The sequence below is a fragment of the Phyllostomus hastatus genome, unplaced genomic scaffold (assembly GCF_019186645.2).
Source record: "Phyllostomus hastatus isolate PE091 unplaced genomic scaffold, TTU_PhHast_1.1 phas_scaffold_345, whole genome shotgun sequence".
NCBI classification, from domain to species: domain Eukaryota; kingdom Metazoa; phylum Chordata; class Mammalia; order Chiroptera; family Phyllostomidae; genus Phyllostomus; species Phyllostomus hastatus.
The window spans coordinates 23,986,312-24,001,377 of record NW_025334024.1 but is presented as its reverse complement, the minus strand read 5'-3'; the positions used below and the strand labels follow the sequence as shown (position 1 = coordinate 24,001,377).

General features: G+C 61.5%; 1 protein-coding gene across 7 annotated transcripts in view; it reads right to left on the bottom strand.

The window, feature by feature from the left end:
• KIFC3 (kinesin family member C3) overlaps nucleotides 1-15,066 on the bottom strand; it is a 43,827-nt gene that overhangs the window by 17,143 nt on the left and 11,618 nt on the right. For 4 of the 7 annotated variants that reach the window (XM_045818610.1, XM_045818611.1, XM_045818609.1 and 1 more), the window contains exons 2-5: nucleotides 11,780-11,990; nucleotides 9,110-9,252; nucleotides 4,814-4,952; nucleotides 1,651-1,850 (exon numbers count right to left, since the gene is read on the bottom strand). In XM_045818610.1, the coding sequence (XP_045674566.1) occupies nucleotides 1,651-1,850; nucleotides 4,814-4,952; nucleotides 9,110-9,252; nucleotides 11,780-11,951 (654 nt within the window). In that variant the 5' untranslated portion in view covers nucleotides 11,952-11,990. Of the gene's footprint in view, nucleotides 1-1,650; nucleotides 1,851-4,813; nucleotides 4,953-9,109; nucleotides 9,253-11,398; nucleotides 11,711-11,779; nucleotides 11,991-15,066 lie in introns of those variants that run through there. The other 3 variants (XM_045818614.1, XM_045818615.1, XM_045818613.1) reach the window with 3 other exon arrangements.

Sequence of the window (15,066 nt, the reverse complement as noted above, 5' to 3'; positions counted from 1 at the left end):
AAAAGTTGATCCTATAACAACTATTCAGGCAGCATTTGCAGCATTTGTGTTAGGCACTCTAACTGATCTGGAGCTGATTTAAAGTCTGTGGGAGGAAGGGTGTAGGATCTGTGCAAACACTAAGCCATTTCATAAAAGGGACTTGAGCATCTGAGGACCCGGGGGTCCCCAGGGAGGGGTGGGGGGGCTGTGTGTCCTGGCACCAGTCCCAGTGGACACCAAATGCGCTCACTCATCTTGCTGCCCGGCCACAGTCCCTTTGCACGGACCCGCTCCCTCAGCGCAGAGCACATCTCCTCTGCTCTGTGCCAGGCCACAGCTCCAGTGTCACCTTCTCAAGGCGGCCACCCCTGACCTCCGGACAAAGCTCCCGGCATGGCCCCCACGCCCTGTGCGTGTGCCCACCCCCAGAGCCCTCTGCACTCCTCCTGGCACGGGTGCATGTAACCAGCGTGCACCCTCCCCAGACCGAGGCCGTGCAGGCGAGGGCGCACCCGTCTCCCTGGGCACCCCCCGCACTCAGCTCGGTGCCGGCACCTCCTGGGCAGCCAGCCAGCACCTGCAGGAGGGAAGGGGGCAGGTGGGCGCCTCAGGGGCCAGCGGCGGTGCAGAGCTGCTGCGTCACACCTGCCCGGAGCAGCCCCGGTCTGAGGGGCAGACGGGCCCAGAGGCAGCAGACAGCGGTGTCTGCACACACGAGGGAGGCACGGGCACTAGGGACGCCCAAGCAGGGCCACCCAACTCAGCGAGGGACAGGTCGTGGTCAGGACACACAGTTCCTGAGAAGAGGACACGCCCCTCAGCTGGAAAAAAAAAACACTGCCTTTAGAAAGCACATAAAGAGACTACTGCCCTCCAGAACTGAGCACGAGTCACAAGTCCCAGTTTCCAGGGATGGTCAGTCCGGAGAAGGGCCACAGGCGGCGCGTCCCCAGGGAAAGAACCTGGCTCCGCCCAGAGGCAGCGCTTTCCACAGGGCAGACCAGGTCCAAGGCAGCGATGAGGGGGCAGATGGGGCTAGGGGCCTGGGGAGGGGGGAGGGTCAGACACAGGCACGGAAGACAGACAGGACAAGGGGAGCGGGAGCTAAGCCCGAGGGGAGGGGCCTTGCAGCCCACGTATGGGGGACGGAGAGAATGAAGCAAGGGCTGAGAGCCCCCAGGGGTCCTCCTGGCCAGTGAACGCAGAAGACGATGCTCACGGCGGAAACCTTCGGCTCTCCCTGACCCACAGAGGCCGCAAAGCGCCCTCCTCCCGGGCGCACGCACACCAGCCTCTCCCTGCCTGCCCATTTTCTGTGGGGTGACCTCTGCAGTGACTTTGGTCCCCTCGGGCTGCGAGCAGACAGGGTGAACTCAGGGCGGGCAGCGTCCCTGCCCCCTCCTGCTCCTCTCACGTCTGTACACACTGCCGGATGCTCTGGAGCGGTGGTCCTGGTCTCTGGGAACCACAAGGAATGCGGCACAAGGGTGACCAGGATGGGAGTGCCAGGACTCCGACTCTTGCCACCTTGCATTCCCAAGCCGGGAGAGAAGAGCCCAGCTGTCCATTATGCCTGTGGCCTGGTGGGTTCCAGGTGGCCCAGCCGGTGTCCTCTGACCTGCTCCGTGGTGGGAAGCGGCCTCTGGCCCTCCCACCCTCCCCGGGTACCTGGTTCTGCAGCTGGGTGGGTGTGGTTTGCGGGTCACTGTCCTGGAGGGCCAGCCTCTCCCGTAGGGCCGCCAGCTCCTGCAGCCGGGCTTTCTCCTCCTGCAGCTGGGACATGGCCTCCACCATCTTATGCACCATGGGGACCGCACCTGGGGACCCCGACAGGCTCGAGCACCTCCCGCTGCCAAACAGCAGCCCACCTATGAGCAAAGTAGGGGCCGGTCAGCGGGGCGGCAGAGGGTCCACCCTGGCTGAGGCCGGGCCGACCGGACCCTCAGGGCGATCGAGGGAGGGGACACAAGCAGAGGGGGCGGGGTGGGGCGAGAGCCAGGGGGCAGCCGAGTGGGGGAGCCACAGGACTCCAGGGCCTGCCTGGGAGGGAGTCACTTCGGCAGGGCGGCCCCAGGGGGAAGGAACTGCCTGGGTCAGGACTCAGGAAAGCAGCTTTCCCCGAATGCTCCCTTCAGAGCACGGGCTCCAGGTCCGGCGGGCGGCACCCTCTCCGCGGCCAGCCTGCCAGCCCCCGAGACTGAGGAAGAGGTGCCTTCGCCAGCAGCTGAGGAGGCGGGGCTACCTCCCCAGAAAGCCCTATGCTTGGGAGACAGGATTCCTTTAAACGTCAAACCCTCTCCAGAGGGGAGAAGAGAGGTGGGGGCTCCCCAGAATGCCCCCCTCCGCCCTCCACAGGGCGTGGTCACCTGCACATGGAGAGGGAGGGCGGGGAGGGTGTGCCAGGGACAGGCAGACCCGAATGCAGAGACAGACAGACACAGCACGTGGACAGGCCCACAGACAGGCCCACTCGCGCGCGGGGTGAGCACAGGGACCGCCGCACAGGCAGGGGGACGGGTCAGTACCAGGGCGGGCCGACTCCACCCGAGTCCCGCCACCGCCTTCCCCTGTCCTGTCACTGGAGCAGCAGAGACACAGACAGGCAGACGGGAAGGACAGAGACACAGAGCCACTGCCTGGGACCCAGGGAGGAGGCTCGCCGGAGCTCGCTTCAAGGGCACCGAGAATGGCCCTGGTCTCTGTGGGTGGGGAGCTGGCTAGGAGCTCTGGAGGGGGAACAGAGTCAAAGGTCAAAGCCCCCCCCCCAGCCCCGGAGAAAGAAGGAAGTGTCCAAGAACAAAGCGTCTGAGAAGGAAGCGGGGGAGAAGCACCTGCTGGCCCCTAGCCTCCACTTGACCTCAGAGCCCTAGGGCTTCTGGGTGCCCCCACCAGAGGTCCCAGAGCTGCAGCCCTGAGGGCGGGACTGGGGGCCCCCTGAGTCTGTGAAAGAAGCCGCCCGCACCCGAAGTCACACACCCCGCCGGCAGCTGCGACCCACGGGAGGCAGCGAGTATGCTCACCAGGACCTCGGAGAAGCCACACGGCAGCCTGCGCCAGTGGGGCGGGGCGGGGAGGGTGGAGGGGGCAGGGGCCCCCGAGGGGCAGATCCTCTCGGCTCCAGCCACAGGAGGGGCAGGCAGTGAGGGGTCCCCACTCCCAACCCCTCGGAACAGCTTTGACTCCAGACCCTCTAGAGAGCTGGAGCAGGGGCAGCCGTTGGTTGGCTAGTGGCCCTACCCATGTGGCCTGCGTATGACCCAGCTGCATGTCAGGCACAGCTGGCCGAGCTTCTGCGGTGTTCTAGAGAGTGAGGTCAGACGGATGCTTCCAGGCCTGCCCACGGGGCTGCCACCCGTGGGCGGCATGTGACGGACATGGCCCTCAGCCCTCTGCAGACTGCTGGGGGGGCGGGGGCAGGGGGGGGGAAGAGGGTTGCCCTGGGCTCTGGGGAAGAGCTGCTTCTGCCACTGAAGAGACGTGTGGGAGAGGCCCCTTAGGGTTCACAAAACGAGGACAACAGTCCATGCCCAGAGAGGCACCCCTGGGACAGGAGCCTGGATGCCATGAGCCGGTGAGAGTGGGTGCTACCCAGCAGACATGGAGTACAGCCCTGCTCGTCCAGGACGCGGCTTGTATCACAGAAGGTTCAGCGACACCCTCAGAGCCCACGCCCGGCGGGGTCCACCCCGACTCAGCAAACACGCTGTCCGTGCGCCGGGGCAGCCCAAGGGCGCCTGGAGCGTGCTCGCTGGGGGAGACAGGACCCTGAAGAAGCTAAGGGACAGCGGAAGAGCAAGGGGCACTTGGAGACAAGCTATGGAGCCGGCTCTTACACAGAGGAGGCCACACACCTCTTAGCGGGTCACTCTCTAAACAGAGCGTGCCTCGGAGACCCGCCTGGGCACTGCCCCTCGCGGGCCCCGCCCTGGCCCCCTGGACAGAAGTCAGTCCTCGCTCTGGACTAAAAGTGGCCTCTCTCCTCTCCTCTCCTCTCAGCCAATGAGGACAGGCCACCTGCCTGGCTGGGCGAGGCCCCCCTCCCCAAGGCCTGTCTGCCCAGGGCTTGGCCAGCCCCCCGGCACCTGCCACAGCGCACCCGAGTGCCGGCCCAGACGGGCGACCACGGCTCAGGCACAGACTCCCAGGGGGGATGAGACGCTTCCACCGAGGGGGGCAAGTGCAGACCACAAATCAGCCTCCGGCGACAGGAGGAGGGAAGCAGAGAAAGGCCGACCCTTTCTTTCCACACCCTCCTCGCCTCCTCCTCGGGCTCCTCCAGGGTGCTGCCTCCTTCCCAGTGCCGCAGGGCTCAGGCTTCCCCCTGGGGACTCCCACAAAGGGGGCCCTCAGCGTCCTCCAGAGCCAGCCTGCCTTGCCAGAGGAGAGCGGAGCCGCCAGCTCCCCTTTCTCGGCCTCCAGGCAGCAGGGTGAGGCCCTGTCCGAGAGTCCCTGGGTCCCCGGTGGGCCCACGGACACGAGGGGAAGCGGTCGGGCCGCTCTCTGCGGACGATGGCATCTCTTCCCCATCGCCCTGCTTTGGATGGGCGCTGGGGAAAAGACAAAAAGCGGGGAAATTCAACTCCAGCCTGTGCTCGCCAAAGCCTCTTATCACCGAGCGGGCCCGGGTGGCTCTGGAGGAGGGTGTGCCAGGGGGAGGGGCGGGCAAGGCTGGGGTCTCTGAGCTCCACGTCACGGCGCCCAGGGTTTGGACAGGTGGCCTCCGGGGGAGGAGGACAGTGCGTGGGGACGGCTCAGCTGCCCGGAGCCTCCCCTCCCGCACCAGCTGCAGCGGGCACCGTCCCCGGTCAGTGGGCAGACAGACCGCCTTTACCTGGTTTCTCTACATTCATGGTGCCACCGGCTTCCTGGGCCTCCCGGGCCCGCCTGGGGGCCAGCGCCGGCCTCTTCGGGGGCTTCTCGTCTTTCGTCCCCTGACTCTTGCTCTTGCACCCCTTGTCTTGTGGGGCCTGCTGCCGAGACATAACCAGAGTCCTCGCGTGAAGGGCGCTGCCGTGGGGAGGGACCCGGGGAGCCTGAGGACGCTGCATCAGCCCCGGCCCCTTGGGCCACCCCTCCCTGTGCGAGTCGGTGGGGACTGGCGGGTCTGGAAGAAAACGTGCCCAGCTCCCACGGCAGGACAGGGGGAGTGGCTCCCCCGGCCCCATCAGCAGCCGGCCCTCTCCGCCAGCAAGAAAGGTTCTTGGGCACTCAGAAATCCTCAGGTAAGCCCTGGCCGGCGTACCTCAGTGGATTGAGTGCAGGCTGCGAACCAAATTGTCGCAGATTCGATTCCCAGTCAGGGCACATGCCTGGGTTGCAGGCCACGGCCCCCAGCAACCGCACATTGATGTTTCTCTCTCTCTCTCTTTCTCCCTCCCTTCCCTCTCTAAAAATAAATCAATAAAATCTTAAAAAAAAAAGAAATCCTCAGGTAGTGCCCGCCTGGCCCAAGGGTGCATGAGCCACCAGTGCAGCCGCTCACTTGCGCAGGCCCACAGCCCCGCCGGGCCGGTGGCCAACACAGGGCGACCAGCCCCCCGTGAAGTCAACTGCCCCCACCTCCCAACGGCACCAGCCTGCCAGCGACGGGGCACGCGGGTCCACGCAAGCAGAGGAAGGTCACGGCCCACCCCACCGGGGCCCACTGGGGCCCCGGAGGAACCAAGGCAGAGAAGGCTGGGCAGAGAAGATGGGGGGGGGGGGGGCCGGCGGGGCAGGGAAGGGGAGAGGCAGAAAGTCATCCCTGCAGAGCGCACGACCCCCAGCTTGCACAGGCAGCCGTGTCCGAGGCGGGACCCTAGCATCCGGCACGATCCCGTTTGAGGATAAGCCAAATAAAACACACCTCAGAAAAGCAGTCTGGGAACTCTGAACAGAGAACGGGTCTCCCCGGGAGGCCCGGCGAGAGGAGAAACGTGCAGCACTGAGACTCTTTGGAGAGTAAAAAAAAAAACAGAGAAGGTGGGAAGGAAGGTAGGGAGACTCTGCATTTCATTCTGAACCTTGTCGGCATTTGGTTCCTTAACCTCACAAACGTCGACAGTTTCTGCTTTGTTCCTGAACACAAGTCACCCGGGAAGAGAGGCTGCAGGCGTGTCCTGCGTGTGCTGCGTGTCCCTGGGCCCGCCATCATTCCACGGAGCCGTGGGCCGCGGCTTTGAAAACACCCCACGTCTCGAGTCGGGGAGGCCTGGCTGGTCCTTGCCTCCGGGGAGCTGGGTGGCTCTGGGCAGGCCCCCTTCCTTCCCTGACGCCTCGTTCTCCCCATTTTTAAAGTCGAAAAGATACTGACCACCCACCTCACGGAGCTGGTGAGTGTCAAAGGTGACGGAGATGAGACCCTAAGCCAATACTCAAAGTGTCTGCACCTGGGAAGAACTCCACATGGGCAGGTAGCATTATGATTTCCGGAGTCATCAGATCTTTCACTTTTATCATCGCAAAGCCAGTGAAGGGAGCTGAGAAGACGTGAAGAGAGACATCACCAGGCCAGTGAGTTCGCCGTCCTCCACCCTCTCTCAACCTCACGTACTGCCTGACCCGCCCCCCCCCCGTCAGGCGGTGGGGGGGGGGGGCGCAGCGCCCCATCTCTCATTGTCAGGAAAACGCTGGCAACCTCCTTTTGTCCCCACCCTCCGACCAACTGCCACCCCAGCACCAGCAGGCTTGTCGGCGGTGGCGGCAACGGCCCCAGCAGCTGGAAGTTTCCATTTGCCGGCCAGAGCAAAGGTCACACTATTTCTGGCCTGTGGGCCAAGCCGCAGGAAGGGCAGCCGGCCCCCAGGGGGTTGGGAATTTCTGCAGTGCCTCCTCCGTGGGGACCGTCTCGGGTTTAGCTGTGCGAGAGGCTGGCGGGGAGGGCCACCACGCCTACGGCCACCTCCCCGAGCGTCTGGGTCCCGGACTTGGGCCCCACGCCCCCGACCTCCAAGACCCCACGAACACAACAGGGCCCCGCAGCACCCAGAGAGACGCGATTATGGAACGGTGGCTGCCGCCCGGAGCGCCCCAGGGCTCCGCCGCGGCAGATCTGCTGACCCCGGGACTCGGCGGCAGCCACAGCCCGGCAGGCACCCCGTAATCAAGACCCAGGAACAGAGCCGCCGCCCCGCTCCGAGCCGCCAGTTTCTGACCACCGCCCGACGAAACCACCAGTGGCTCAAGTCGGAGAGGAAGAAAAAAAAAGGCTTCTCTGGTTTCTTTAACCGTTCTCGCACCGGACCGGCTTTTCTCTCAGGACTTGCTGACAGCGGGCCGTTCGGGTCCGTTTTCAGACGGACCGCAGAAGAAGGACCAAGAAACACCTCAGAGCCCGAGACCGTCTCCGACGTGGCGTCGCGCTCTGGGCCCACATTCAGACAGAGACGCAGGGCCAGACGCCGCCACCCGGGACCAGGGCTTCTGTCTGTCTGTCTGCACGCGGGAGGGTGGGCTCCAAGGGCCGGCGCGTGTCCCTTGCCCCATCCCGCCCTCCGTGCGCACAGGCCCTTCCAGGTGGGCCCCCTCCTGCACGCCCTTCCTGGGCGAGGGGGGCTTGCAGCACACCCGGATAACTCCGCTCCCCCGTCCTCCGCCTCTGCGTCCCTGGCCCTTGCCCGTTCGCGCTCCTACATCTGTGATCACTGGATTACTCTGCGGCACCTCCGCCAGACTCTCGGGCCTGGGTCTCTTCTCTGCTGCGTGTCAGCACCTAGCGCGGCACCCGGCACAGAGTGTGTCAACCAAGGCGCACACTGACCAAGTGCAGAAGCCGTGCATCCTAAATCACTCGACACTGTAGCTGCACCGATGCATAGACTTTAAGGAGCTCACTGCAGTCGGAACTAATGCAGAGGGTCAGTTAGAAAACTCATGGTAAACCCCGAAGTGGAATATTACGCGGCAGTTTAAAAGAATGAGGTGGTTGTCTAAATACTGACGTGTGTGAAGAAAGCACTGAGAATTACTGTTGCAGGAAGGAGTGAGCCACAGTCTAGTATGTGAGAGTAAATAATTTAAAAATGTATACATATAATTAAGTGGTTATACAGGAAAGATAAACACTGAACTCTGAATAATGGATTTCTCAGCCCTGGCTGGTGTGGCTCAGTGGATTGAGTGCCAGCCTGCAAATCAGAGGGTCGCTGGTTCGATTCCCAGTCAGGGCACATGCCTGGGCTGTGGGCCAGGTCCCCAGTAAGGGGTGAGAGAGAGGCAACCACACATTGATGTTTCTCTCCCTCTCTCCCCTCCTTCCCCTCTGTCTAAAAATAAATCAATAAAATCTTCTTTTTTAAAAAAAGTGAATAGTGGATTTCTCAATGATACAGGACTATGGGAGGCATGTAGTTTCTAGGTATTACATTTCTGCCCTGTGCAAATTCTTTATATCACACGTTATAAAGCTTGTCATATTCAGTGGTTCAGATCCCAGCTTGCTGTGTGACCAGTAGCAAGTTACTTAACCTCTCAGAGACTCCATGACTTCATCCACAAAACTTAGAATAAACAGTTACTGTATCTTGAGATGGTCAGGAGGACTGGTGTGGGACATACAATACGTGGTACGGCGCCGGCACAAAGTCGTGCTCAGTAAACAGGAGCTATTCTTGCTGCTCTCATTCTGTATGATTTCTACAACCAGATACACATGCCAGGTTTGTCTTTTGAAAGTCCCTTGGTGACAACTGCAAGAGAAGAGGCCCCGAGTGTTGGCGAAGCCCTCTGTCCGGCTTCGGGTGCCCGCTCTGAAGGAGCAAATGCAAGTGCTGTCCTGCGGTCTCACACGTCCGAGCAGGAATCAGCTGCCGCCCTCGAACCTGCCAGCGTTCCTAACAGCTTCTCAGAGAAGGCCCGCAGTTCCCACCTTATGCCCCCAGCCAGGGTGTGGCTGAAAAGCTTCTGCCACCTCCTGAGATTTCCCCGGAGATAACCTAATAGAGCAAATTGCCCCATCCGTACGGGCGCGCGGGCGGATGTGCCGCGAGGAGCTTGGCAAAGAGGCACCAAGGCAGGTCCCTGGCTCTCCCTCTGCCTCTCCTTCCACCCCGGAGCCTGTAGGGACCCCGTTGCTGAAGCTCAGAGGAACCAGGCACCCCTGCCTGGCTGGGGCTGGACCCGTCACGTGTTAGAATCCCCCGGTGCTTACCTGCACGCTCAGGTAGAGCCGGCGGGGGCTCCCGGGGCCCGCACAGTCCACGCTGAGGGCTCGGCACTGAGCTAGGGCCGGACGAGCCGCACTTCGAGCACCAGATTCTTCATCACCGCCGGCCGGGGTGTCTCTTCCACGCCCTGTCCCGGGACAGGAAAGATAGGTGAGGCGCTCTGGCTGCTGGTCACGGGCCGCTGGGCAGGGCCGCGGCTGAGCTCGGCTTGCACAGGCTCCAGCCAACCCAGGGGCGGTGAGGAGGGACGCACATGCTCCCACACGCCTGCCCTGCACGGAGGGAAGCCTGGCACCGGGCAGGGGCTGAGCTCTCTTTGTACCAAAAGCCACTCCAAGGTTCTCTACAGGAGGGCACCCAAGACCCTCGGGGACTCCCCTCCCTCCATAGTGGCTTTGGCGCTCCCACTTGCTCATGAGCACCCTCTGCAGAGAGCAGCAGAGGAAACCTTGCCAAGCTAGCTGTGCTAATTAATCATTCGAGGTGCGCCCTAGGGCCACGGCTTTATTACCCCGGCTGCCTCTAGGTGGCAACTTCTCCCCTGCCTTCATGAAGGCCAGCCCCACGCTGGGTGGCCTGTTCCGTGCGACCTCCGAAAGCACACTCAGGGCTGACCAGCTCAAGTGCGTCCTTCGTGCCGCCAACACGTCACCGGTCTCGCCAGATGCGGGAGAGGGCTGACTGTGGCGTCCACACCCCTCCTGTGGCGTCCATCCCAGCCTGTGGGGCCGCCGGGGTGGCAGGGGGCTCGCCTCTCACAGGGCAAACGGTCACCACCCTGGCCTGTGATGATACATATCCTGAATGCCAGCCAGGGGCCAAGAGCTTTCCAGGCCTTACTACTACCCTCTTGGATCCTCAGTTTCCTCGTCAATGAAATGGGATAAGGAACCAAACTCACGGTCCTGTGCTGAGGACAAAATGCAGGACCCACACGAAGTGCTCGCACAGCGCCAAGTTCCCAGAAAGGTGGGGGCCCGCGGTCAACCAAGTTGGCAGAGACCCCACCCGGTGGCAGGCACTGTGCGTAGCTTTCCACACACCGGGTTTCACTTGACCTTGGTCTCAAAGTTAGAAAGTGGGTAAAAGCCTGTGTAGGCACAGAATCCTCCTAACGCTCATCTGATAGACCTACGTGCACACACGCATGCACACAGGCGTGCACACACACACACACCAGAATGAGAAGGATGATCTACAATGTTTAGTGACGAGCTTAAATTGGTGTCATTTTACTGTGCTCCACAGAGTCTGTGCTTTTTACAAATCGAAGGCAAGACCCTCCACCAGCAAAAAGATGAAGACTTGCTTTACGGCAACAGCTATAAAAGTCTGGAACCGAACCCGCAATATCTCCAAGATGTGCCTATTTTTATTTTTTTTTATACTTTGTTTGGGGTTTTTGTTTTTTAGTTTTGCAAGGGCACATGTGTTTTGCTTCTTCTTGTTGTTGGGTTTTTTTTTTAAACCAGAAAAGCAATACTTGTTTCAATTCCATTTGTAACACTCAGGACAGTCTTGTGGGGTAGAGGACAGCTTCAGCCCCTTCCAGACGACAGGGGCTACCCAGCCTCAGAGCCCAAGCTTTCCCTGGAGGCCCCCAGGGTCATCCCAGCCTCACTGTCCCCCACAGAGAGACCTTGGAGGGCATCACTCTGGCTGCCACTAACAGCACAAATGTGCTGGGAGGGAGGGAACCAAAGAGGAGTTTGCTGCGTGCCCTTCCTGGGCCTCAGTTTCCTTTTCTTTACATGTGCAGTCCTGGACCCGAAGGCCAGGAAAGATTCTGCTAGCTCAGACAGGCCGGCGATCCAGCCCTTTCCCTGCAGATCAACAAGAGACAGCAGACACCTCTCTCCCCTGACACTTCCAGGAAGGCCTGCCCAAGCCAAACTTGGGAGAGAGGGTCAAGGGCAGCTCCCCAGCCCTGGCAATCCAGACAATCCAGCCCCAACCCAGAATCAGAGCTGCTGCTCACTGCTGGACGTGGGAGGCACCAGGGGACATGACCCAGAAAGGAGAGCTGGTGTTGACAGTTCCCCCAGGGGGGCAGCGGGGGGCCCAGACTCCGGTACTCCCTCCCTCCCCACCTGCTGTGAGGGTCCCTAGTAAAACCACCCGAATGGCCCTGAAAACCGAGCACACAGCACCCAAACCCCGACAGGCCCCCGCTCGGGAGCAGCCTCAGTCCACTCCTCCCGCCATCCGCGGGCCAGCCCAGGCAGGATCAAGTGTCAGCGGCGCGCAGGGAGCCGGGCAGCCACCTCACCTACCTTGTTTACCAGCCGCGGGCAGGAACGGAGGGAGACCCCGAGCGCTCCGCCGAGGACCCGCGGACCGCAGAGCTACCCCCGACCCGGCTCCCGGCGGGGCCGGGACCGCGTGGCAGTTGGCCGCGCTCTGCCCCTGCTCTCGGGGCTGCGTTAGAGTGGAACTCGGCGCCCGCGCCTTCTCAGCACAGGCAGCGCAGGGCAGCAGCCGCGGCGAGATTGACGCCCCGGCTCCACGCCCCGCTCGGCTCGCCGGCCGCCGGACCCTGTAATTTACCTGACAGCTCTGACGGAGCCTAGGAACTTGCGAGAAACCTCGCTCTCATCTCTGGTATCAGGAGGAAGGAAGGGAAATAAAGAGGCATTTTAAAAATGCGGACTCACCAGTTCTCAACCTCCCTGGGCCGGTGTGTGGGAAAGGGCGGGCGGCCGGGCTGGCTGGGGCGGGGCGAGCCATCCCGGGCTCCGGCTCGGGCTCCGGGGCCCGGCCCACTCTCCACAGGCCGCGCAGCGAGGGCGTGGCTCCCAGGTTCCAGGTCCGGCGAGACTGGACCATGGCCCGGGGCTCAGCAGCCTCCTCCGGGCCCCCGGCAGCCTGCGGAGACAGCAAGGGGGGAAGAGATTGAAGACGGCTGGCCTGGCCGGAGCCGGGACCTGGAGGATCCGCACCAACTCCCATGTCCCCCAAGGACCCCAGGGCTCACAGGAAAAAACAGGGCCCGTCACCACTGGGGCAGGGAGGCTCAGAAGGGGGCAAGGAGCCCATGGGGTGTGTCTGCAGCACAATGTGGAGATCCCACTCTCGGCTCCTCCACTCCGAGCCTGGCAGCTTGAAGACTGGCCAGGTCACAGCCCCACTCGGAGGAAGTGTGAGTCAAAGGCATCTCTGCAAATCTAATCAGGAGGGGCCCTGACGGTTGCCAGTGACCAGTTAGGTTTATATATCAAATTCTCCGCAAGTCAGCTCATTCATGTATTCAAACTACAACGCAGCAGGCAAGGAGTTGAGATACAAAGATTCATTCATTCTTTATTTAATTATTATTTATTGAGTGCCTGCTGTGTGCCAAGCACCTGCCAGGCGTCCTCTTTGATCAGGAGAAACACGGCCTCAAAGCTCCCTGTGGGGAGGGAGGTAAACCCTTGACAAACCTCCACAGTCACACCAGGCTGCAAGGAGGCCCCAGGGCTCTGGGAGAACTGGGGGGTGGGGGAGGTTAGTGGGGGGTACAGCCCAGACAGAAAGCCCCATAGATCCCCTATAAACCGAGCAAATGAACAGAACAGACTTCCTGTGTTCACTGCACAAATTTTTATTGAGCACCTATTGTGTGCAAAGCAGCCTGGAGGGCATTTGAGGTGACCAAGCTAGACTCTCAGACTTAGGGACTCTTGGCGTCAATAGTAACGCCATTTACAGAAGAAGGCTAGCAAGCCCAGAGAGGCAACGTGGAGTTTGCTTTTGATTTTCAAGTGGAGTCGGAAGCACCCAAGGACTTCTTACTGGTTCTACCTGGGTCGAAGACCCCTTTCCCTGCCTGCCACTGCACTGGCTGCTTCCTACCAGGCAGCAAAGGTATCTATCTGAACAGTGTCCTTCTCTCCTGATCCCCTGTGGCTCGCTGCCAGGGGGAAGCTTGCAGCCCCACAGCACCCAGCCCAGAGCTACAGCTACATCCACACCAAATATCCAAGCGATGGCTTCTTGGCTGAACAACCCAACATAAGCAAACGCAAAGGCCCGGAAAGAAGCTTGGAAGAGAGCAGGGCTGAGTACGGACACTCAGGGTCATGCAAACAAGAGGCAACCAGGGTGGGAAAAGAGTCCGCTCCGGGAGGGAGGACAGCTGGAGGCGGGAGGGGGCGGGAGCACCAGGCAGGCGCAGAGTGCTCAGCGGAGACCCGTGATTAGGAAGGAGAGGATGGTCACTTCCCAGTGACCCATGCCACAGAGAGGGCGAACTGGGAGGGAGCCCCTGGGGCCCCTCTAAGGGCCAGTGTCCATGGAGCAAGGCAGGGGGCAAACGAGGGGTGGGCAGGGGCTTCAGGAGCCACCACTTCCTTCTGTCCGGGGAAGCTGGGCTGGGGTGGGAAGGAGAGGCTGCACTGAGAGCCTGTGGTGCTGAGAAGCCATTGGGACGTGTTAGGTCGCAGAGGGGAAGGAATGAGGGAAGCATCCAGAGAAAAAAGAAGAGTTCAGGGACAGGTGGCCTCAAGACACGGTGACTGATGTTCGCAGAGCTGAGCCCTGGAAGGACGCCAGACTCCTGACTAGGGCCTTCCTTGACCGAGGGAGACAGCTTGCAGGAGGGGGCTCCCAGGTGCAGTCTCCCTGCGGGGGGGGGGGGGGCAGGACTGGGCCCCAGGATGGCGTGGAGGCTAATCCGACTACGCAGGCCGGCTCCACTGAGGAACTGGAGACCGGGGTGGGGGAGGGGAGTGGGCGACCAGACAGCCTCTTCTCCAGGCTGCTTGGCACGGAGCCGGGCACACAAGCAACCCTAATGCCCAGCTACCCCGCGATGGGCAAGGAGAAGAGAGACGGGCTCCGTCTGCATGCTGAACGGGGCGTTGAACGTCCATTCCCCGGCTGAGGGAAAAGACTTTTAAGGAGATCAGCTAAGTCCGAGGGGCAGGGACAGGAAGAGACAGTATTTCTGTGGCTTTGTGGAAGGGAAGTCAGGGAGGCAGCCAGGAAGACATCAGGAAGAAAGGGGAAGGGTGTGTGCAAGATCCTGAAGAGGAAAAAGCAGCTGAATTTAGCACACAGCGTAAAGATCCAAAGTAGAAGCCCAAGACCAGGGCTGCCACCAACCTAGCCCTCACGGGGTGGCGCCATGGGGGCAAGGTGTCAGAGTGGCTGTGACCAAAAGCTGGTCCAGAACCTGGCTCTACCTACCACTTACAGGACATGTGACCTTGGGAAAATCACTTTGCCTCTCTGGGCCTCATCGCCTTCACCTGAGAATGGGCAGAACGCCAGCACGCAGGGTCGGTACACCGACTGGACGATGCATACATACAGGGTTCAGAACAACACTGGCACATGCAAAGAGCTGGAATGTTGTGTTTCTCAGGGGTCTCCCTCCGGGGGTATGTGAATACAGAGGGACTGGCTTCAGGACAGGGGCACCGCCCCCGGGGTTCAGGCCACATCCGCAGAGCTGCAGCGCTCCCCTCCCCTGCAGACCAGGGACATTGCAATCACTGAGGGACAGACTTGACCACTTCTGTTGGGGAGGGCTCAGTCTCCCTGGGAGAGAGGGCAGAAGGTCAGGGAGGCTGGACAGGAGCTAGGACTGCCCCTACACACCGTCACCTGTCATGGGTTTTCCGGGACAACCCGGAGTTCAAAGCCGCTGCTCCCTTCTTGCCCACAAGGGCCGCAGAACTCATCACCCTACGGCCCTGAAGTCCAGTCGGTGAGAACACAGGGCTCCATTCTGAGGCTGCATTCTTTGCAAATGACTCTCCCCGGCCAAGGAGATGGCTACTTTATCAAGGGCATGGGCAATAGACCTGGGCAGGCAGAGGTCCTCGCCCGGCCTGAAACCCATGAGTGAGCAAGGGAATGTGAGAGACCAGGGGTGGCCACCACCCACAACCTTCACACAGGAGGGTTGGGGGTTGGGGGTTGGGGGCGTGCTTGAGTGTTTAAACACAGCTTCCTC